Raw genomic sequence first — 22,792 nt, 5'->3', positions numbered from 1 at the left:
CAGCAATGATTCATTGGCGAGAAGATTTCATAATGAATTTTCTCTAGCGTTACTTCCTAGCGAAATTTCGATAACTTATAACACTATTAAATTAACACTGTCAATTTAAATTCAGTGGGTATATAAAGGTCATATGTATGTATTTATTAGTGATGTTGGTGAAATTGCTGGAAGTGGCTAATTATCATTAAAAATGTCCAAGGTAGCAAAAGGAAGGCAGAGATCTTCTATTATCGTATGCCATGAGCCCACCCAAAAAAAAATGTGGCATGAGCTTCAAATGTTAAAATAAGTGTAAATAAGATATGTTTAAGAGATACAACTTGTAAACATAATCCCACTTTAAATATGAGAAAATGCTTTTTCTTATGACTTGTTTGGAATACAGGATATGATATTATACTGTTGAGGACATAATAATGTTGAGGATGTAGCTTCATTGTATTATTTTTTGATGAAAAGTGTAACAAATTGAAATTTGCCTATTTACGATTGTTCATCTGAGCGAAATTTCTCTTAGCAAAATGCAGCAAAAGTTATTCAGCGACAAGGTAATTCTCTAGCGAAGTGTGTTGCTCACCTTTTAGTAAATAGGCAATGTCACTTTAAATTGTCTTTTTAACTAAATTCGTCAAAAAAAACCACACAATTCACTATTTAGTAAATGTGCCCTTATGTCTGATCTATTGCTTAGTGCAGGAATATCTGCTTTGGTGCACATCTATAAGCATGAGACTGATATTCTGAAACACTGAGAGAGTTACCTTGTATGTACTGAATAGTTGACTTCCTTTGTGGCTTTCCTTTTCAGCTGGCTGCACCTTTGAAGCTCATGGTGACATCGGTCCCTGTGAGGTGACACAAGGCACGCTTGATGATTTTGACTGGGAACTGGTTCACTTTCCCAACAGAGACAATGATTTGGCCCCAGGTATGTGACCAACAAAAAAAAGGCACTGCTAATAAACCAATGGCAGAAGTGAGCAAAAGTACAAAAGGTTAAGGAGAGCATGCTGCCATAAATGTTATATTCTTTTTCTTCACATTAATGTTTGCACACTTTCCATTTTCCTTTTCTTGTATGTTTTTGCTGTTTGACCATCTGCCACTTTCTTACTACAATCTCTGTTCCTTACTATCAGGTTCTTATCTTATGGTGAACTCTTCCCAACATCCCCCGGGAAAGCGAGCACAACTGCTTTTTCAGCCATTGAGTGAGAATGACACCCATTGCCTACAGTTCAGTTACTTACTACACAGCAGAGATGCCCGTGGTCCTGGCACTTTGCGTGCCTATGTTCGGGTGAATGGGGGACCCCTGGGTACTGCAGTTTGGGAGGTGTCTGGACCTCGCGGGAGACAGTGGCACCAGGCAGAGCTCGCAGTCAGTACTTTCTGGCCTAGCGAGTACCAGGTACTATTGCTATGATGTTAAATATTCCTGCTCAACTTTTTCAGCACAAAATGTCTTTCCTACAAACTGAACTTCACTGATATGGGGCAAATTATTATTATAATGCTATTCTCTTCTTCATAGCTTCACTGTGTATGCTAGTATGATGATTATAATATATGGGTTGTTCACCTTTAAATTACTGTTTAGTATGATGTAGTGAATACTATTCCGAGACAATCTGCATGAATTTGATTTTCAGAAGTTTCTTAGCTTTTCGTACAGCAGCTCTCCCGTTTGGAATTTCAGCAGGGTCGCTAGGGTTCAATCTAATCTAGCAACCAGGCAGTGGCTTGAAAGAGAGATGAATTTGAATAGAGGAGGGCCTAAATAGAAAGATAAGTAATAAAAAGAATACAATTGTAGCCTCACAGAGCAGTATTTATTTGACTGCTGGGGCCAGTGACCCCCATTTGAAAGTTGGAAAGAGTCAGAAGAGGAAAGCAAATAATTCAAAACTATATAAAAAAGATCAATGAAAAAATGCTAAGAATAGGCTATTATATAGCCTGAAGGTGATCCACCCCTTTAAAGACTGCCCAACCTGGTGTACACAGAAAACAACAAAAAAAACTTTGCCTGGGTGCTGGTTAACGACTCAAAGAGTAGTTAATTCACCCCAAAACTGCACTCATAGAAAGCAAAAAAAGTACTTTTTCCATAACTATAAATACCTATGAGTCCAGATTGTTAGATTAATTACTATGTGTGTGTGTGTATATATATATTGCTGTAAAATCAGATTGCATTCCACTAAGGTGTCTCAGTTCTGTTCTCAATGGTACTTGCATACTGACAATTACTGCAACCAAATTATAACTCTGTGCTTTGTCTATTCTAGGTTCTGTTTGAAGCTGAGGTGTCTGGTACTCCCCAAGGATACATTGGATTGGATGACATTCTCTTATTTAGCTACCCCTGTAGTAAGTATGAGAGTAGATCCAATTTATAACTGGCCTATGTTTGCACTGCCCTCACATATTTTTCCTCCTTATTAAAGCTCGTGCCCCTCACTTCTCCCGATTGGGGGAGGCGGAAGTTAACGCTGGACAGAATGCCACATTCCAGTGTCCTGCATCAGGCAGGGCTAATGATGGGGAAAGTTTCCTGCTTCAGGTAAGAAATTTCTTTCCAAAATGCTGGTTATCTAATCAAGGGATATGTATGTTGTACATAAACTGCAACTGAACTACAGTTTCCAAAAACCTCCAATAAAGAGTAGGATTTGAAGGTTATAGTTAAAGTACTTAGAGGTTAGGTATTTTATAATGTTCCTGTTCTAGAATAATGCACTGAATAAGCTGATTAAGCAAATTGTATGTTCATGTTTAAGGTCATGCAAAAAATAAAAGTGTATGAAATGGCTTTTTGTTTAATGGATGACTATAATTTCCAACATAGTGAAATCCAATCAAAAGTATTTTTTTCATAGAAATGAAAACTCGTAAAGCAAGGACAGGATAGGTTATATGTAACATCAGTCTCAGCCAGATTGCTCAATTTTGAGTAATCCTTTGGAAGCAGAACTCAGCTGTGAAATATGAATAAAAGGAACATTCTGGGGATTATTGGATATATTAGGTGTCTTGATTATGAGCCAGAATTGCGGGCTGTGTTCCAGTACGGGTGAATACAATTTGCACAGGAGGGAGTATATTCTGACTAATATTAAAGCATTGTGTATTGCTCTTAATAGTGGGATGAAAATCTTTTTTTCAGACTTAAAGGACATTGCTTTTATAAGGGTAGCAGGAGGTGGTTAAGTATACTATTTGGATTTATATTTTGATGGTGTCACTTGTTCCTTTGTTTCACAGAGGCAGAATGGTGGAATTACTTCAGCTGGGGTTATACAGCATGTCAACCACCACAGATTCCTTGTAACCTTCCAACTTCAGGATGCCGGACCCAACGAACAGGATTTGTACCGTTGTGTGAGCTGCTCCATCCATGGAGCAGGGGTTTCTAATTTTGCAGAACTTGTGGTGAAAGGTAAAGTTGTGCATGCACAATCACAATTTTTTTGCAACACAGTTCCCACTTCTGCACTGCATAGCTTTCCTATTGGCAGATCTTCATTTTACCACGATGCAGTACACAAAATTATTATTATATATTATTGATTAACATATTTTTTTAAAAATTCCTTTTCCACAGAACCCCCAACCCCTATTGCTCCTCCACAACTCCTCCGTGCTGGTCCCACCTATCTTATTGTTCAGTTGAATACTCGTTCCATCATAGGAGATGGACCCATAGTGCGCAGGGAGATTGAATATAGTGTGAGTGGAAGTTCTTGGAAGGAAAGGCATGCTGTCACTGCCCACACCTATAAACTGTGGCACCTGGATCCTGATTCACAATATCACATATATGTGTTGCTTACTCGTCCTGGAGAGGGTGGCACTGGAAGGCCTGGTCCGGCATTAATCAGCAGAACTAAATGTGCAGGTATTTACAATTAGTGGTGCACATGGCAAGAAATGAGACAAGCTTTATCGGCTAAAAATGTGACTGTGTAACATACATGAACCTCAAGTTTGTATGACTTATCCAAAGGATACCTTTGTACTCTCTTTCAGAACCTATGCGTGCCCCAAAAGGCCTATCCTGCTCAGCAGAACAGCCCCGCCAGTTAACCCTGCAATGGGATGCAGTTGGCTTTAACATAACCCGCTGCCACACATTCTCTGTGATGCTGTGTTACCGCACAGAATTAAGCAGCATGCAAGACTGTGTAACAGCAGAAGGAGGATCAAGCCAGTACACCCTGCATGGACTGCCACCATACCGTGCAGTTAATTGCCACCTTGTCATCACTAATCCAGAAGGCAAAAAGGAAAGCAAAGAAGTGACCTGCCATACACAGGAGGATGGTGCGTATACTCATGCAGTACAGTAAATGTTGACAGCTTTAATAGTGTTTAGTATAGTTTAGTAAAGTAGTTTCAGAGCAGACACTTTCTTTCTTGAACTAATAAACTGCTTTCTAAATCTACTAAAGTTATCTGTGAATGACCTTCATTTAAAATGAATACTAGAAAAAAGTTGGTTTGGTTTAATTTTGTTTTTGGTTTAATTTAAACAATAAATTGTTTTGCTACTATTTTGATTTCACTGCTATTGCTTAATAATTTACTTACAGTGCTATTTGGAATAGATTAAGCAACAGTATGCCTTGGGCTTCATGAGTTGGGCTTGTACTTTTTGCCTTCTATATTAATTAAGAAATATGTGTAGTTTTTGTTATTTCTTGCATTAGACAAGTTATTAAAGCAACTTCAATTTCTAACTTCCTGCATTCCTGGTTCACTTGAGTCAATGTGCTTGGGGTGTTCAGGGAAAAACAAAACAATTTTATATTGCTGCTCTATAAAGGAAAAAAAAAGAAAATGATTATTTTAATTAAAAAAATTGGCAGGAAGTCCAATTTAATCTGGTGTATTTAGGTATATTTCCCTGTTAAAGATTTACTACTGTTAAAATATTTTTGCAGATTTGTGCTTAGTATATTGGAATATCTGTTAGCGTGGTTTTATGGTCCATTACTACAGGCTTTGAGCAAAAGTATTTGTTCCTTCTAATGGTATTTCTAAAGTTTTCCCCTCCCAGGCATGTGTGGCTTTGTTTCTTGGCAGAGCTCGTATTGATTAATAAAAAACAAATTAAAATTTTATGAAACTCAAACAGCTTTGAAATTAAAAACATCCTTTTTTTGTATTAGAGTCAAAGTAACAAAAATACTTGCTTTGTAACAAAAATACTTTGCTTTTGTTCCTTCTTGCTCAGTCCCAGGGAGCATTGCCTCAGAATCTCTCATCCTTGTTCCACAAGAAGAAGCAGTATTAATGATGTGGGATAAACCTTTAGAACCTAATGGAGTCCTCACACAGTATGAAGTGAGTGTTTCCTGTATTTTTTATTAATATCCCTAGAATGATCGAAAAAAAATGTAAATTTGTGAGGTTTTAACATTTTTTCTAATTCGAATATCAATAAACTTGTAATTTTATAATTTCAAAGTTTAATGTTCATTTAATGTTAATTCTTTAAGGAAAACTATACCCCCAAATGAACACTTGAGCAACAGATAATTTAAATCATATTAAGTGGCATATTAAAGAATCTTACCAAACTGGTCTATATATTTAAGCAAATTTTGCCCTTTTACATCTCTTGCCTTGAGCCACCATTTTGCGATGGTCTGTGTGCTGCTTCAGAGATCATCTGACCAGAAATACTACAACTCTAACTGTAACAGGAAGAAGTGTAGAAGCAAAAGACAGAGCTCTGTCTGTTAATTGGCTCATGTGACCTAAGAAGTATAGTTTGTTGGTATGTTTGTGTGCACCGTGAATCGTACGATCCCAGGGGACGGCCCTTATTTTTTAAAATGGCAATTTTCTATTTATGATTACCCAATGGCACATACTACTAGAAAAGTATATTATTATTAAAATGGTTTATTTACATGAAGCAGGGTTTTACATATGAGCTGTTTTATGCAATATCTTTTTATAGAGACCTACATTGTTTTGGGGGTAAAGTTTTCCTTTAAAGGGATACTGTCATGGGAAAATTTTTTCTTCAAAATGAATCAGTTAATAGTGCTGCTCCAGCAGAATTCTGCACTGAAATCCATTTCTCAAAAGAGCAAACAGATTTTTTTATATTCAGTTTTGAAATCTGACATAGGGCTAGACATATTGTCAATTTCCCAGCTGCCCCAAGTCATGTGACTTGTGCTCTGATAAACTTCAATCACTCTTTACTGCTGTACTGCAAGTTAGAGTGATATCACCCCCCCTCCTTTTTTCCCCCCAGCAGCCAAACAAAAGAACAATGGGAAGGTAACCAGATAGCAGCTCCCTAACACAAGATAAGAGCTGCCTGGTAGATCTAAGGACAGCACACAATAGTAAAAACCCATGTCCCACTGAGACACATTCAGTTACATTGAGAAGGAAAAACAGCAGCCTGCCAGAAAGCATTTCTCTCCTAAAGTGCAGGCCCAAGTCACATGACTGGGGGCAGCTGGGAAATTGATAAAATGTCTAGCCCCATGTCAGATTTCAAAATTTAATATAACAAAAATCTGTTTGCTCTTTTGAGAAATGGATTTCAGTGCAGAATTCTGCTGGAGTAGCACTATTAACTGTTGCGTTTTAAAAAAAACATGTTTTCCGGTGACAGGATCCCTTTAATGTTCACTCATGGTTGTACAGAAGCACAGAACTTACCAAGATCAAATAACACTTGTATTGTGGGACATGGGAACATGTACATATCCACTGCAGAGGTTATGCAAGTAAAAACACTGTGTATATAGAACTTAGATATGTATATGACCTTTCGTTCATCTATAATAATGATAAGTAGTTTAAAATATTTTACACCTAAAACGTGTAAATAAATGACAAGTCCTATTCTGCCTGTCCACTATCCAGACAAAAGTTTGTTCTCCTAAACCATTTTTCCTTTCTTTTGCATTAATTTCCATGGACAGTGCATCTTGTGGTGATTGCGCTGCTTTTATTGAAACTCATACCTGTTTCTCTTACAGAAATTATTTCTTCTGTGCCTCATCAAACCATGCTGAGCATTTGTAATTGCTTTATTGATCTTTATATATTGCCTTATTGATTAAGATATATTCCTGTATACAGTCTCAGAATTTAGTCATCTAGTCCATAATTTCCTGTGTATGATCTTGATCACTTTTTCAATAGTAGTTTTTATACAGATTTAATTAGATGCTAAAAGGAGAGCTCTGGCTAACAATAGACTAACAATAGACTCATAAGGCCTCATTAACCAAGGCTATATGGGAAGTGGTGCAATGTGAAGGTATGCAACTTTTGGACACTTAGTCTGTTGTTGGTAGATGCAAGCTGTATTCAGCACCTTGGGCTCAGTTAAGAATAGATAGCATGCAAGTGCAGGACTCCCAAGTGCCATGCATCTTCCGGTGCTCTTCAGCTTGTAAATTCTGAACGACATATGTGCCACCCACCAGAGTGAAATGCAACTCTTTGCACTCCCATCAGAGCAAAAGCAGCTAATTTTGTTTTACTATGCAAACATAGTTTGTGGGTAGAGATTCTACCCTTCTGTCCAGAAGACTAAATTTTTCTTCTGGATATATTTTTGTAGATTCCTGAAAGCTAATTCAGCCCCTGTTGCCAACTATTGACTTGACAGCAACAGTAATGGCCATTTTCAGCCCAAAAATCTCAAAAGTCTCCCTTTGTGCCACAAACTCCACATCATTTCAATTCCTCTAACATCAGGTGATCTTTGAACCTGTTTAAAAACTACTTTCCCATATTATTTTGCATTCTTCTATTTATCTATTCCACTTTTATAACTTTGCTTAGTTTTCTGTTGTCTGTAGTCAAAAACCATCCATTAAACAAATGGCAGATTTCTTCTTGATGGTGGAAAGTCTTGGCTGACTGAGAATTGACAGTAGTCTCTCGTTTATGCTTTGCTTATTCAAGTAGGGTCTCCTGTAGTAATTGTACAGGTATGTGATCCGTTATCTGGAAACCTGTTATCCAGAAAGCTCTGAATTATGTAAAGGCCTTCTGCCATAGACTCCATTTTATCCAAATAATAAAAATTTTCTAAAATGTCCTTTTTCTCTGTAATAATAAAACAGTACCTTGTACTTGATCCTAACTAAGATATAATTAATCCTTACTGGAAGCAAAACCAGCTTATTGGGTTTATTATTTTTTAGTAGACTTAAGGTATGAAGATCAAATTATGGAAAACCACAGGTCCCAAGAATTCTAGATAACAGATCCTATACCTGTACTTCTGAGATTTTAAATACTTAGTTGCATTGTAATATAATTATGTTCCAATGGGTTCACATTTTGCCTGCACTGAATTTGCACCCATTGGTTTTCTGTGTCTCATGGAATGATTCAGCATCAAATTTAAACATTGGTATTTCTAGATTATCACTCATTAACCTCAATAAAAAAAGTGTGTGGATTAAAACAAACTGTATGGTAAACTAACTAATAACCTTTGCTAATAATTTCACAATAAGCCAGATATTTGAAAAAGAGCATGCCTAAGGCCTGCATTATTTCAAAGTAGTATAGGTATAGAATCTGTTAAACCGAAATTCTGGCTACCTAGAATTCTCTGGATAAGTGATATTTACCTAATTTGGATCACCATACCTTAAAGGAGAAGGAAAGGCTAAAATTAAGTAAGCTTTATCAGAAAGGTCTATATAAATACACCAGTAAACCCTCAAAGTGATGCTGCTCTGAGTCCTCTGTCAAAAGAAACACAGCATTTCTTTCCTTTTTTTGTGTACACATGGGGCTTCTGTATCAGACTTCCTGTTTTCAGCATAAACCTCCAGGGCAGGGCTTGAGCATGCTCAGTTTGCTCCTCTCCCCCTCCCTCCTCCCATCTCTGCTGAAATCTGAGCTCAGAGCTGTAAGTGAGCAGGGAGAGACTCAGGCAGGAAGTGATGTCACACCAAGCTTATATGGCAGCCTCTATCCTAAACAAACAGAGACAGTGTCTAGAGCTGTTTACTCAGGTATGATAAAGCATTCCGCAGAATAAATATAGTGTTCTAGCTTGCACTATTGTGGCTAATCTGTTGGCAATAAACTGTCTTGTAGCTTTCCTTCTCCTTTAAGTCTGCTAGAAACATTTAGGGGCAGATTTATTTAGGATTGAGTAATGTTTTCCACCAAAAAATTGAGTTTTCAAGGTTATTTTTGGTCACAAATCGATTTTTTAGATACATTTTTCAAGATGTATTATACCTTGACTTGGAAAATAGCTCTAAACCATCTTGAAGTCATGTAGGAGTCGATGACAGAGGTCCCTTGAACCATTTGAAGATGTTAATATACAGTAATAGCCTTCATGATGTTCGAGTTTTCTTTTGGGGGACTTCACTCAACAACTTGTTCAGTTCAATCGATTCGAGTTCTTCTTTTGCTGAAAACTCGATTAATTCGAGTATTTAAGTTTTTCACCCCAATTACACTGATTTTTCCATTCGAGTTTTTTCTTAAATTAGAAACTATTCGAGTTCATTTCACATAGCTCTAAAATCCAACCTTTGATAAATAACCCCCTAAAACGTAAAATAAACAGGGTTGTTTTGCCACCGGTATAAACTGTTATAAGTAAATACAAACCATCAAACTGTTTTTAGTCTTCTTGTAAAACTGCATTAGCCAAGGAAACCCCTGCAAGAACTTTAGCTACTTGTCATATTTATAGTCACACACAAGAATGACAAAATTGGGCAGGTGGGGCAATCGACTATAATTAACTTCTGGGACAGATTTTAGGTTGCTGTTAAAAAATACCATTGTGGAAAGCGAAAACAAAAATAATAATGTATATGAATGGATTTCTGAGTGGTACCAATATCAATGGGCTGCCCCACTAGTACATGATATGTTAACATCTTCACAGAGGCACATGCAGGTTAATTAGTAGCACAGGTATATAAATAATGCTTATTTATTTTGTTACACGATATGTCAAAAACTGTGGACAAGACTGAGAACCACTGAATTTAAAAATAATAAAATCCACAAGTGAATCATTTGACAATAGAAGGAATATTTTCAAATACAGAAATCATGTTCATCTGTCGAAAAAGATAAAATCCTTTATAAAATTACAACTGAAAAGGGAGAATTTATTAGAAAATGCAAGAGTTATGACAGTTAACAGTTTTGTTACCTATAAAGCAATGTCCCCTTTGGCCTCTGCAGGGTATATGAAATGGCAGTTAGAGATTTCAAATCTTTATTTCAGAAAAAAAAAATTCTTCTGGGGGGTGATTTATTACACAGATGTACATTCTTGATAAATATGCCCCTTACAGTCAACATTAAGTTACAATGAGTACAAGTCATCTTTTCTGATCCAAGGCTACTGGCACTTTTACAAGGGCCTATGCACAACTGTAGGAGTGAGACCCTATGTACTAAAGGGTTGCACCTACCACTTTTTTTAAGCACTTTTGTGCTCTATGCCAGATTAAAAGTACAGTGCAAGGTGCAGAGTGCAGCACTGTTGTATGTAAGAAATCCCAATATTTAACACCTGCCATGATCAGCAAAGGAAAGAGTGTCAAAGGTTGGCATTGTTTCTCTGTTGAAAATTAGACATGATTACTCTTTACAAATACATTATAGACACACGGCAAGACGCAAAGATTTTTCTTGCCAAACGACCGATTTGACCAAAGTCAGACCAATCCTATGAAATTATCGTGAAGTTAGTGGGATTCGAACGATCGTACATCTTACAATTTTCAACCAACATCTGTCTGGAAATTGATCGGCCAGGTTAAAAAATCTTTATCCGTCCCAGTGCAATCTATCTATGTTTGCAGGGCCAAGCAGGCAGCTACCCTTTCCTGCCAAATTGGTCTTTTTAGTTGATGGACAATTCGTTCCGAGATAATCGTGGTCTCACGATGACGATCGGATCTTTGAAAAATCTCATCTCATCTATGGCCAAGGGGTTCTTCACAATGAGGGCAGTGAGTTTGTAGAATGCCCAGATGGGTGCTGTTGTGATGATAGTTTTATATTAATGTCTTTAAGAGTGGATTGGTTGATTTTTTGAACAAGCTAAATATCTAAACGCTATAGTGATCTTCAGATCTACAGTTGTTTTAGTAAAGGTATCAATGTATACACTTTATAGGTGCATAGATAGGTCTGCTTTTGTATGTGATACATGTGCACTGGGGTTAATTTGGAGCTGTAGAACTTGATGAACTTTTGTGTTATTTCAACCCAAATGTTCAGCATAAAAACTATGTATTTTAATCTCAGCACCTTGCCCCAGTTTTGCATCAAAGTCCTAGAGCATTTCTCATTCACATAAGTGGGAAGTGGCTGAGTTTTCCCCCAAGAGGACTGCAGAGCTTTAAAGAGATACTGGCACTAGAAATTAAAACTGGCACTAGAAATTAAAACTTTTTTACATCTATCATAATAATATCAACACAAGCTATAGGTAACATTTGATGTACATTAATATTTTGAATGATAATTTTTTAGTGTCCGTATCATTTTAAGGCTAAGGTCACAAAAGGTCATTCATCTGCAGGTGGAGAAATTCTCAAAATACTAAAACAGCTGTATTAAAAGATTGATTCGGTGGGGGTGCCAAGATTTTTGACATCCCCCAGTTATTCCAGTCACTAAGTTTTTCCCCAGTCTGGTGCTACTTTTAGGGGAAAAAATGCAGAACTGCACAATCATTTTATTTACCTTTCCCAGGCATCCCTAGCGAGGAATTACACTCACTCATGCGAGGAAAAGTAAGATTGGAAAATGTTATTATACTGTACAAGCCCAAGCCAAGGGAATAAAGTAAGATGTAGTAGGGTGAAAGAAATTTGAACTTTTGCTATATCCCAGAACAGAACATTGCAGTTAAAACTACTTCTATGAATATGCAAATAACATAGAACTGATAAGTATATGTTTACCATTATGGTTTCATGTTACACAACCCAAACCTCGTTTTCTCTTCAGATTGGATATCAGATAATTGAGTCATCTGATCCAAGTGTGATTGTGCCAGGAATACGTGGTACAATTTGCAAACTGCCTAATGAGACCTCACACCTTCTAACAAATCTCCTTCCTGGATCCACCTACTTGCTGAGTGTGCGTGCACGAAACAACAAGGGTTATGGACCAAGTGTTCTTACTGAACTCACTACAAACATCTCAGGTATTCACCCCTATAGGTCAATAGCATATTGATAGAATTTTTTGTATTATTTATTAATAAATCATTTTCAAATAGAGATAAATGTTGTTAGGCAGAGCTTACTGGATGTATGGCCCATTCCTTCTCTTCACTTACACAAAAGTAAAGTTGAAACTGACATTTTGCTAGCCTTCCTTGGGATATTCTTAAGTAACTTTAAATGAACAAAATATCATTGATTGATATGTAGAAAGAAATATGGCAACGCATCCTAACAGCAGATATGCAGCATAGGGTATGTTGAATGTGTATCATAACTTGTAAAATGGTAAATAAACAATAAGATGTACATTACATTTAAAGCGAAGATATAATTATTAATATGTCTAAAAGTAAAAAAACAAACTTGACATTTTTAGAAGTAAGAAAGGCATCCAATATCAACTCAAAATCATTATCTTTATGCTCTAGATATGAATAAGCAACAGGACAGCTTACACTTATGTGCATGTGCGACAGCAATTAAATATGGGCTATTCTGTGTGAAAAATCAATTATGTCATTATAATTTACTAGATGTTAATAAATATAGGATGACTAATCCCAACTATGAAAAAGGTATATTTATACTGTGACTTCCGGAAGCCTCATAATTTTATTGAATGATTGGTTGATTATATAATAATAAGCTGAAGCAAATACGACCACCTCCATAACTGGTGTATTCACTTTATTCCCCTCTTTTTTTAGCTCCAACTTTTGATTACAGTGACCTACCTCCTCCCCTTGATGAGACGGATAAAACTATCACTGTGCTGCTGAGGCCAGCACAAGGAAGAGGATCACCTGTAAGGTTAGTTCTTACTGAAAGCTCTTGTTACTTCTCATATTTTACTTTTTATTTCACTACGTAACTTATCATATTTATGGTTCATCCTATGCTAGCTTTTACCAGGTGCTTGTAGAGGGAGAGACATCCCCTCGTTCTCGCCGTGAGTTGGGTGTTCCTGGCTGTTTTCCTGGTGCAACAAGCTACGAAGAGGCAGAGATGGAGGGATCCTCAAGCTATGTGGGGGCAGAAATTCCACCAAGTGATTTGCCTCGGGATACTCCCTTCATTGTGGGTGACAACCGTAGCTATGGGGGCTACTGGAATCCACCCCTGGATCCTCGAAGAGGCTACCTCATATACCTCCAGGCTGCCAGTCACCATCGAGGGGTGAGAAAAAATGACATTACTAAAAGAGGGTGGGAGCTTTTTCTGAAAGAGCTATATAAATATTGCAAAAATGTATTTCATATATATATATATATATATATATATATATATATATATATATATATATATATATATATATATATATATATATATATATATATGGAGAGAGAGGCAATTTCTCAAATTTCTCACTGCTTTTCATCTGCCTTACAGGAAACACGGCTAAACTGTGTTAGAATAGCCAGAAAAGGTAAAGGTTTCAATATATTTCTCTTTCTTTTTTTAATTACCTAACCATTTTCCTCACTTTACTTCCCCCCTCATTTTGAGTTTTACTTTAACCATAATTCTGTTGTCATTGCATCTTGTATTTTTTAGCCCCGTGTAAAGACAGTCAGCGGTCTTCCATGGCACCTCAGCGTTCTGACGAAATGGGATTAGTTCTAGGAATTTGTGCTGGTGGCCTTGTTGTATTCATCATTCTCTTGGGGGCTGTTATCTTGATTGTCCGAAAGGGGTAGGTGGGAACCCTGTAAATTTAGGGGTATCAGTGTGTTAGGGTCTAGCAAATGTCTTATTCTTTGTACCTTTTCTTTTCCTTTGCTGTCAGAAGAACACAGTTCTCTTATGCATACTACCCGTAAGTATGAAACTGACAGATGGGAGATATTGGTTTATGTATTCTCTAGCAATTTGTAACCTATACAGAAATGATATACAGTAATATATATATACATAGTTATATATATAGTGTGTGTATATATATATATATATATATATATATATATATATATATATATATATATATATATATATATATATATATATATATATATAGATATATAATTCCTCCCATACTGTATGATTTGTTGAAAAAATAATGCAAATGTGCAAAATTTTGTTTATTTGCCTTTGGTTGTCATTGCATTTAGAACATGGAAGGTACCATGGTACTGCATATATAAGCCTTGAGCATAATATAATTGAGTAATATCGATTGCAGGAAACCAATTGGTCTGACTAAATCTGCACTGCCCTCAAGGCATGAGAATTCTAACTCTGCAACACCCAGAGAGCATACTAAGATGACAGATCAGCCAACACTGCTGCAGGAGGAGGCAGCACTTGCATTCTTGCATAGTTACAACACCAGAGGTGAGTCCTGTTGTGACCAAAACTTTAATCAGCAAACTAAAACTCTTGTTGTCCTCATACGACCTGTAACATAAACACAAACCACTGGAGCCTTTCATTTTTATGCTTATCCGTGTAAGCCCATATTTATTTTGGGAGAAGCAATGGTGTGCTCATTGCTGACAAAAGGAGAAAACAAGTCTTCAAGCACTTTACATATGGGTGTTTACATGTGTGTCTATTGAAATACATACTAAACGTTTATACAGGTATGGGACCTGTTTGTCCAGATTGCTTCGGACCTGGAGTTTTCCAGATAACGTATCTTTCGATAATCTGGATCTTCATACCTTAAAGTGGACCTGTCATCCAGACACAAAAATCTGTATAATAAAAGTCCTTTTCAAATTAAACATGAAATCCAATTTCTATTTTTTATTAAAGCATTCATGGCCGTTGTAAGCTCATTTAAAAATCTCAGCTGTCAATCAAATATTGTCTGCCCCTCCTCTATGCCATGGGCATAGAGGCGGGGCAGGCAATTACTTTCACTTTCCATTCAGCACTTCCTAGATGTCACTGCTCTCCCCACATTCCCCCGTTCTCTTTAACATTGAATTGTGTAGCCAGTGGATGGTGATGGACATTGGATCCCCCATTCTGGTGCACAAACAAGATTTTGAGATGATGCAAGGCTTGTCTTAATAACAGTGTCCACAAAATGGCTGCTGCCTGCTTGCTATCATTTTGAATTCCCAGACTGAAGGAAACAAGATTCAAATAATTTATACAGTGTAATTAAAGTTCATTTTGCTTGACTAATATAAAATAGGATTTTGAATAATTTTTTTGGGTGACGGATCCCCTTTAAAGGAGAACTAAAACCTAACTAAAGAAGTAGGCTAGAAATATTGTACATTATGTTTTGGGCTTCTGTACCAGCCCAAGGCAACCCACAGCCCTTTAGCAGTAAAGATCTGTGTCCCCAAAGATGCCAAAGTAGCTCCCCATCTTCTTTTCTACTGATGCACATACTCTAAACTACTGAGCTTAGGGACCCACTCAGAAATATATAAATATACAGTACACATAGAATATAAAAGTCACAATATAAGGCTGATTAGTAATTAATACAGATAATGGCAGCACAGAAACCAGTGCAACTAGCATTATAATCTAATAATCAGCTCTTTATCATCAGTTTATATGACAGGCATCCTCATTTTCTTCTTGATAATTGACAACCCCTAAGCTTAGCTTCTCAACAGTTGCTCAGAGCCCACTGAGCATGGGATTGTCACAGACAATTTCCAAGATGGTGACCCCATGTGACACGTTTGAAGTCCTGGATCATGCTTCCATTGAGAAGCTGAAACTTTAGGCTGGTGAAATAAGTGCAGTATATAAAATGTGACATTTTAAGCCATATTCATTTTAAGGGTTTACTTCTTTTTTAAGTCTACCAGAAATTCTTGTAAACATTAATTACACCCAATAGGCTGGTTTTGATTCCAATAATAATTAATTATATCTTAGTTGGGATCAAGTACAAGGTACTGGTTCATCATTACAGAGAAAAGGGAAATCATTTTAAAAATTTGCATTGTTTTGCTAAAATGGAGTCTATGGGAGAGGCTTACTTTTTTCAGCCTCTTTGAATTGTGCTTAGCACAAAACAAAAACTGTGGTACCGTGTTAGCCAGTAGCAAAAATAACAAAAAAACAAACAAATACAAAAAGTATTGTAGAAGTGATACCTATATTGGTTCGGAGAAATAAGGCCCCTTTGTCAGGCAAAATACAAATGAAAGCTAGAAAGGCACAGGATATATACTGTTAGATCAGTGAAAGGTATTCATGGGCAATAAATTAGGAAGTTACAGATAGATAGAGATCAAATGTAGAGATAATACAATGAATTAGGGTGGGTTGTAAATAGTCCAGGAGTCTGGATTCGGTCAGGTCACATTGTGTGACATGAAACCTGACCCTAAATTAAGGCCCTGTCTTAATGTGTTAAATATCTCCATACATTTGAATTCATAAATCTTCTTTTCCCGTTCAGTTTTAAAGTTCCTTTTAGAATTAAGACCTGCATGTCCTGAAGACTGTGTTTTTGACTGCAGAAGTGTTGCCCCACTGGTGTATCACATGATTTGGTGTTGATTTTATGTCTGTGATGGTTCATCCTTGTGCACACTTTTTGTCCTGTTTCACCAATGTATATGCCTCCTGTAGAGCACCTAGTACATGTAATCATGTATACCACATTGGATGAAGCACACGAATAGTGTTCCAGAATGGTGTCGACTTTTTGTGTATTCGGTAGGGATGCACCGAATCCAGGATTCGGTTCGGGATTCGGCCAGGATTCGGCCTTTTTCAGCAGGATTCGGATTCGGCCGAATCCTTCTGCCCAGCCGAACCGAATCCGAATCCTAATGTGCATATGCAAATTAGGGGCGGGAGGGAAATTGCATGACTTTTTGTCAGAAAACAAGGAAGTAAAAAATGTTTTCCCCTTACCACCCCTAATTTGCATATGCAAATTAGGGTTCGGATTCGGTTCGTTATTCGGCCGAATCTTTCACGAAGGATTCGGGGGTTCGGCCGAATCCAAAAAAGTGGATCCGGTGCATCCCTAGTATTCGGTATAGCAACTTGATCTTTGCACAGGATGTATTTGCAGGTTTCACATCTGTTGCTGTTGCAGGGAAATGTACCTGCCTTAGTTGTTTTAGGAAGAGCACTTCTGACAATCATTTTCCTCAGATTAGGTGGTTGTCTATAAGACGAGAGGTAGTTCCGGGAATATTTGTTTTAGTCGGGTATCTGTATGGAGCATGGGTTGCAGGTCTCTGGCTATTTTTCTAATAATGTTCAGGTGTGGGTTGTAGGTAACTATAATAGGTACCCTGGAGTTTTCTGTCTTTTCTTTGTAATCCAAGAGTGATTGTTAGTGTGATTGTTAGGTTATTGATGATCAAATCCACAGAGCAACTCAAATACCCAGAGACACACTCTTGGATTACAAAGAAAAGACGGAAAACAACAGGGTACCTATTATAGTTACCTACAACCCACACCTGAACATTATTAGAAAAATAGCCAGAGACCTGCAACCCATGCTCCATACAGATATTGTAGATATGGTCTCAGGTTGACATGTTATAACATAGTTAACATTTAAAGATGGTATGATTGTCAATGCTAAAATCTATCCTTTTCTTTGACTTAGCGGGAGAACCCCGAGTTGGGTCTGTAACAGAATCCAGCAGCCTACTTGGAGGATCCCCTAGACGAGGTGGAGGTAGGAAGGGCTCTCCTTACCACACAGGTCAGTTGCACCCAGCAGTGCGTGTGGCTGACTTGCTCCAGCATATAAACCAAATGAAGGTGGCAGAGGGATATGGATTCAAGCAGGAATATGAGGTGAACCTTTTTTTATTATTATTTTCAGACGAAAATATATTTTCATTATTTTTAGCAAAACCACAAAACCACAAATAATATCACCTGCTAATGTTCCTTTTGGGTCCAGGCAATTGTCTAATGGACAGTTCAAAGCTTAAATGCTTTTTGGTTTCCAAAGTAATACAAAAGCTTAGCTCTGAGGCTAAACTTTTATTGGTACTTTCTTAACATCCTCTTATTTCTACTTTTGCAAGTGCAAGCTATGTTTGAACTTCATATAACAATGGCACAAGTTGTGATTTCAGGCATTTGGTTGCCCAGGTGACTAAGCTTATGGCTGTCGATAAATTACTTGCAATTCCTCCCCCTTTACTTGAACAGCAATCCCAGGTGCTTGAATGTAAGGTGATTGCAGTTCAAATGAATATGGAGAAATTCTAGGGTTTTGTTGACCACCAACATCGCAATTAATGACCCAGAACAAAATGCATTTGATTTGTAAACTGCTACCCTTAATCAAGCAATACAGCCTACCATACGATATTGAATGCTATCAAAAATTGCTTCTGTTTCCCTTGCTACTATCCCCAATATGTAAGTAACGGCACACATCTGCCCAGGTACAGTAACCAATGGCAAATTGCAACTCTTTTTTGTAAATAAATACTTTAATAGGTGTCTTTATTATCCACAGGATCTGTGATATTGTGTTTCCTTTTACCATAAAAAGATTTCTTTTCCTGCAATTCAGAGTTTCTTTGACTGGGATGCTTCTAAGAAAAAAGACAAAGGAAAAGGGCGGCAGGATATTCCACCAAATTGTAAGTGATCAATGAATAGTCTGTTCAGTGGGGAATATAAAAGTCCTGTGACCTCATATACTGAAATTTGTCAAAGCATTGCTGTTGTCAGAGAAGTAAATCTTTAAAGGGGTTGTTCACCTTCAATGTACAAATCTTATGAAACCAATAACAATGCTCTCAATGTGTTAGCAAAACCATTTTCCATAACAAAAAGTAAAAATGCCATTGTAAAAGCTAATTTCTATACCTATTAACTCAGCCCTTCTCCTGTCTCTCTGACCAGTTTTCTGAAGTGATGGGAGTGGCCTATTTTGAACCTGACACACCAAGAACTTCCTATATGATGACATCATCATGCCCAGGCTTTGCCCTTACTTGTTTCCTATTGGATGTTGATACTGCCCTCCTCCTAGTAATTTATTGGGTGCTTGTGAACTGTAACCAGTCACATCATTTGAATCATTGGTTGATTACTCAATTGTAATGGCAGAGGTTAACAGACGCAGCATATAAACAAACCTGCCTTGTAACAAACAATCACACAGCCATGCAGACAAATACTGCAGAAAAGGAAGGAGCAACATTGTTTGGCAACCTTTGGCATTAAGCATAATGTCAGTTATTTACAAAATTGCAACAAAACCAGCACTGACTTGCTTAGAAACGTATGTAACTTACACATCTAGCAGGGACAGTAGGGCTGCCGCCTCACCCTTTTAAAACCAAACACATATGAAATCCACAGGCTGCATGGCTAATTATCAACTCATTTAGATGCTGCAGACTGAACTGATTTCTGTGCAGCCATGTATCATGCATCTAAATGAATTGCTAATTAGCCATGCAGGCCGTGGATTTCATATGTGTTTGGTTTTAACCCTTTAAGTGCCACAGAACGTAGAATCTACGTTCTGTGGATCAAAGGACCAAAGTGCCACAGATCGTAGATTCTACGTTCTGCAGCACTTCCGGGTTTGCGAGCGGAGGAGCGGCTGTTAGAGCCGCTCGCTCCGCTCCTTCACGATCCCCTGCCCCTAGGCAACGAGCAGAGCAGGGGATCGAGTGGCCCCTGGGGCGCGATCGCCCAGGGGCCCAAAAACAGCAGCAGGCACGTGTTACTTACGTGTCCTGCTGCTGCAGCCTACACCGCGCCGGAGATCTCCGCCCCCACAGCACAGGGACACAGATGACGTCGCAGATCTCTTCCAGAGGCTCTTCCTGATCGTGTGCAACAGTCTCCAGCGACTTTTTCAGGTTAGTGCAACAATTACACACACAAACACACCAACACACACTTATTACAGTAATACACACTTAGATTCACACTTACACACACTTACACATACATTTTTGGGGATTGGGGGGGTCACTTACACTCACTGCACTTACACACACGTGCACACGCACACACGCGCACATAACATGTAATTTACCATTTGTACACACGCACACGCACATACATGGCATTGTGGCTTTTTTTTTTTTTTTTCTTATCGCATCGTTTCTTTTTTTGGCTGAAAAAAATGTTTTATTGCCATTACGAATAGCGTATTCGCTAACCGTACTGTGCAATACCTTTTGTATGTTATTTCGGTGATTATATTGCAATTTTGGGTATTTTGGTGCATTTTTAGCCATATTATTGAATTTTTAGCCATTTTATTGCATTTTCAGCTCTGCGTATATTGTGTTCACTTGTTTCTAGCCGTATAACCTGTTTGGCCCAGCTAAAATATTCAAACTGTGATTCTGACGGCCGATAACACTAGTCTGGAAAAAAAAACATTGATTTTTGTGGTTTTATTGGATTTTTTTTGCATTTCACTCTTTACTGCCTTATTTTGTTTTGCCTTGTAAATTTTTTCTACTATATATCCATTTGGGGGTCTCTGTGCGCCACATAGTTTGGTATATCTATGCATACTGGGCATCAAAGTGTTCAGTAGACCCCTGGCGTTCATATTTAGGATGTTTTATGCTGATAAGTTACGAAATGTGTGGCATATAATGGGGTAGAATTGAAGCTTTGTGACGATTTTCAGAAATTTGATAAAAACCGTTACGTGCAGCATTGCTTTGCAGTTTGGCAGTTTGCAGTAGAAACACTTATTTACCCATATTGGATTCGTCAGAATGTGTACTTTCTGAAAATATATGGTTTTCTGGGGTCTCTGTACTGTTAGGGGGTCTAATGTCGCATAATACACACACCAGGTGCTCATATTGCAGCAGCCAGCGCGTCAGCCGTGAAAATGTATATACACTATTGTCATTTGGGGGTCTCTGTGCGCCACATAGTTTGGTATATCTATGCATATTGGGCATCAAAGTGTTCAGTAGACCCCTGGCGTTCATATTTAGGATGTTTTATGCTGATACGTTACGAAATGTGTGGCATATAATGGGGTAAAATTCAAGCTTTGTGACGATTTTCAGAAATTTGATAAAAACCGTTATGTTCAGCATTGCTTTGCAGTTTGACAGTTTGCAGTAGAAACACTTATTTACCCATATTGGATTCGTCAGAATGTGTACTTTCTGAAAATATATGGTTTTCTGGGGTCTCTGTACTGTTAGGGGGTCTAATGTCGCATAATACACACACCAGGTGCTCATATTGCAGCAGCCAGCGCGTCAGCCGTGAAAATGTATATACACTATTGTCATTTGGGGGTCTCTGTGCGCCACATAGTTTGGTATATCTATGCATATTGGGCATCAAAGTGTTCAGTAGACCCCTGGCGTTCATATTTAGGATGTTTTATGCTGATACGTTACGAAATGTGTGGCATATAATGGGGTAAAATTCAAGCTTTGTGACGATTTTCAGAAATTTGATAAAAACCGTTATGTTCAGCATTGCTTTGCAGTTTGGCAGTTTGCAGTAGAAACACTTATTTACCCATATTGGATTCGTCAGAATGTGTACTTTCTGAAAATATATGGTTTTCTGGGGTCTCTGTACTGTTAGGGGGGTCTAATGTTGCATAATACACACACCAGGTGCTTATATTGCAGCAGCCAGCGCGTCAGCCGTGAAAATGTATATACACTATTGTCATTTGGGGGTCTCTGTGCGCCACATAGTTTGGTATATCTATGCATATTGGGCATCAAAGTGTTCAGTAGACCCCTGGCGTTCATATTTAGGATGTTTTATGCTGATAAGTTACGAAATGTGTGGCATATAATGGGGTAGAATTCAAGCTTTGTGACGATTTTCTGAAATTTGATAAAAACTGTTATTTTCAGCATTGCTTTGCAGTTTGGCAGTTTGCAGTAGAAACACTTATTTACCCATATTGGATTCGTCAGAATGTGTACTTTCTGAAAATATATGGTTTTCTGAGGTCTCTGTACTGTTAGGTGGTCTAATGTCGCATAATACACACACCAGGTGGTTATATTGAAGCAGCAAGCGCGTCAGCCGTGAAAATGTCTATACATATTGTCATTTGGGGGTCTCTGTGCGCCACAAAGTTTGGTATATCTATGCACATTGGGCATCAAACTGTTTAGTAGACCCCTATGTTTATATTTAGGATGCTTTATGCTGGTAATGATACATGGACAATACGATGCTGGAAAGTTGAAGCTTTGAGGCAATTTCCAGATATTTCACCAAAACCGCCAAATTTGGCAAAGCTTGCGACTCAGTAGTTTGGAGCAGAAAGGCATGGGTACCCATTTTAGATTCGGTAGAATGTGTACTTTCCAAAACTATATGGGTTTTGGGGGGCAAACATATATTTCTGTGTTTTTACCCCACAAAAATGCAGTCAATGTGTTGATTTTTCATTAGCTGAAGTTACCCACGGAACTGTTTGTATGCGCTAACTTCATTTTGGGGCCTCTAAATGCCAGATACTTTGGTAAACTTATGAACAATGGCCACCAAAATGTTCAGAGGAACCCTGGCAATCATATTTAGGGTGCTTTTTCTTAGTACGTAATGATACATGGGTGATATAGTGCTGGGAAGTTGAAGCTTTGAGGCAATTTTCAGATATTTCACCAAAACTGACAACTTTGGGAAAG

At 37.8% G+C, this 22,792-nt stretch overlaps 1 protein-coding gene across 7 annotated transcripts in view; it reads left to right on the top strand.

The window, feature by feature from the left end:
• LOC108708221 (receptor-type tyrosine-protein phosphatase U-like) overlaps positions 1-22,792 on the top strand; it is an 88,074-nt gene that overhangs the window by 37,565 nt on the left and 27,717 nt on the right. For 2 of the 7 annotated variants that reach the window (XM_041582130.1, XM_041582131.1), the window contains exons 2-18: positions 812-931; positions 1,143-1,414; positions 2,295-2,376; positions 2,454-2,569; positions 3,271-3,445; positions 3,611-3,904; positions 4,036-4,329; positions 5,243-5,352; positions 12,004-12,205; positions 12,935-13,037; positions 13,130-13,403; positions 13,617-13,653; positions 13,782-13,920; positions 14,014-14,043; positions 14,407-14,558; positions 17,776-17,969; positions 18,682-18,772. In XM_041582130.1, coding sequence (XP_041438064.1) covers positions 812-931; positions 1,143-1,414; positions 2,295-2,376; positions 2,454-2,569; positions 3,271-3,445; positions 3,611-3,904; positions 4,036-4,329; positions 5,243-5,352; positions 12,004-12,205; positions 12,935-13,037; positions 13,130-13,403; positions 13,617-13,653; positions 13,782-13,920; positions 14,014-14,043; positions 14,407-14,558; positions 17,776-17,969; positions 18,682-18,772 — 2,685 coding nt within the window. The remainder of the gene's footprint in view (positions 1-811; positions 932-1,142; positions 1,415-2,294; positions 2,377-2,453; positions 2,570-3,270; positions 3,446-3,610; positions 3,905-4,035; positions 4,330-5,242; positions 5,353-12,003; positions 12,206-12,934; positions 13,038-13,129; positions 13,404-13,616; positions 13,654-13,781; positions 13,921-14,013; positions 14,044-14,406; positions 14,559-17,775; positions 17,970-18,681; positions 18,773-22,792) is intronic. The other 5 variants (XM_041582132.1, XM_041582134.1, XM_041582136.1 and 2 more) reach the window with 3 other exon arrangements.

Source organism: Xenopus laevis, chromosome 2L (genome assembly GCF_017654675.1).
Source record: "Xenopus laevis strain J_2021 chromosome 2L, Xenopus_laevis_v10.1, whole genome shotgun sequence".
NCBI lineage: Eukaryota > Metazoa > Chordata > Amphibia > Anura > Pipidae > Xenopus > Xenopus laevis.
The sequence above is the reverse complement of the archived record's forward strand: the minus strand, read 5'-3'. Positions and strand labels throughout refer to the sequence as shown.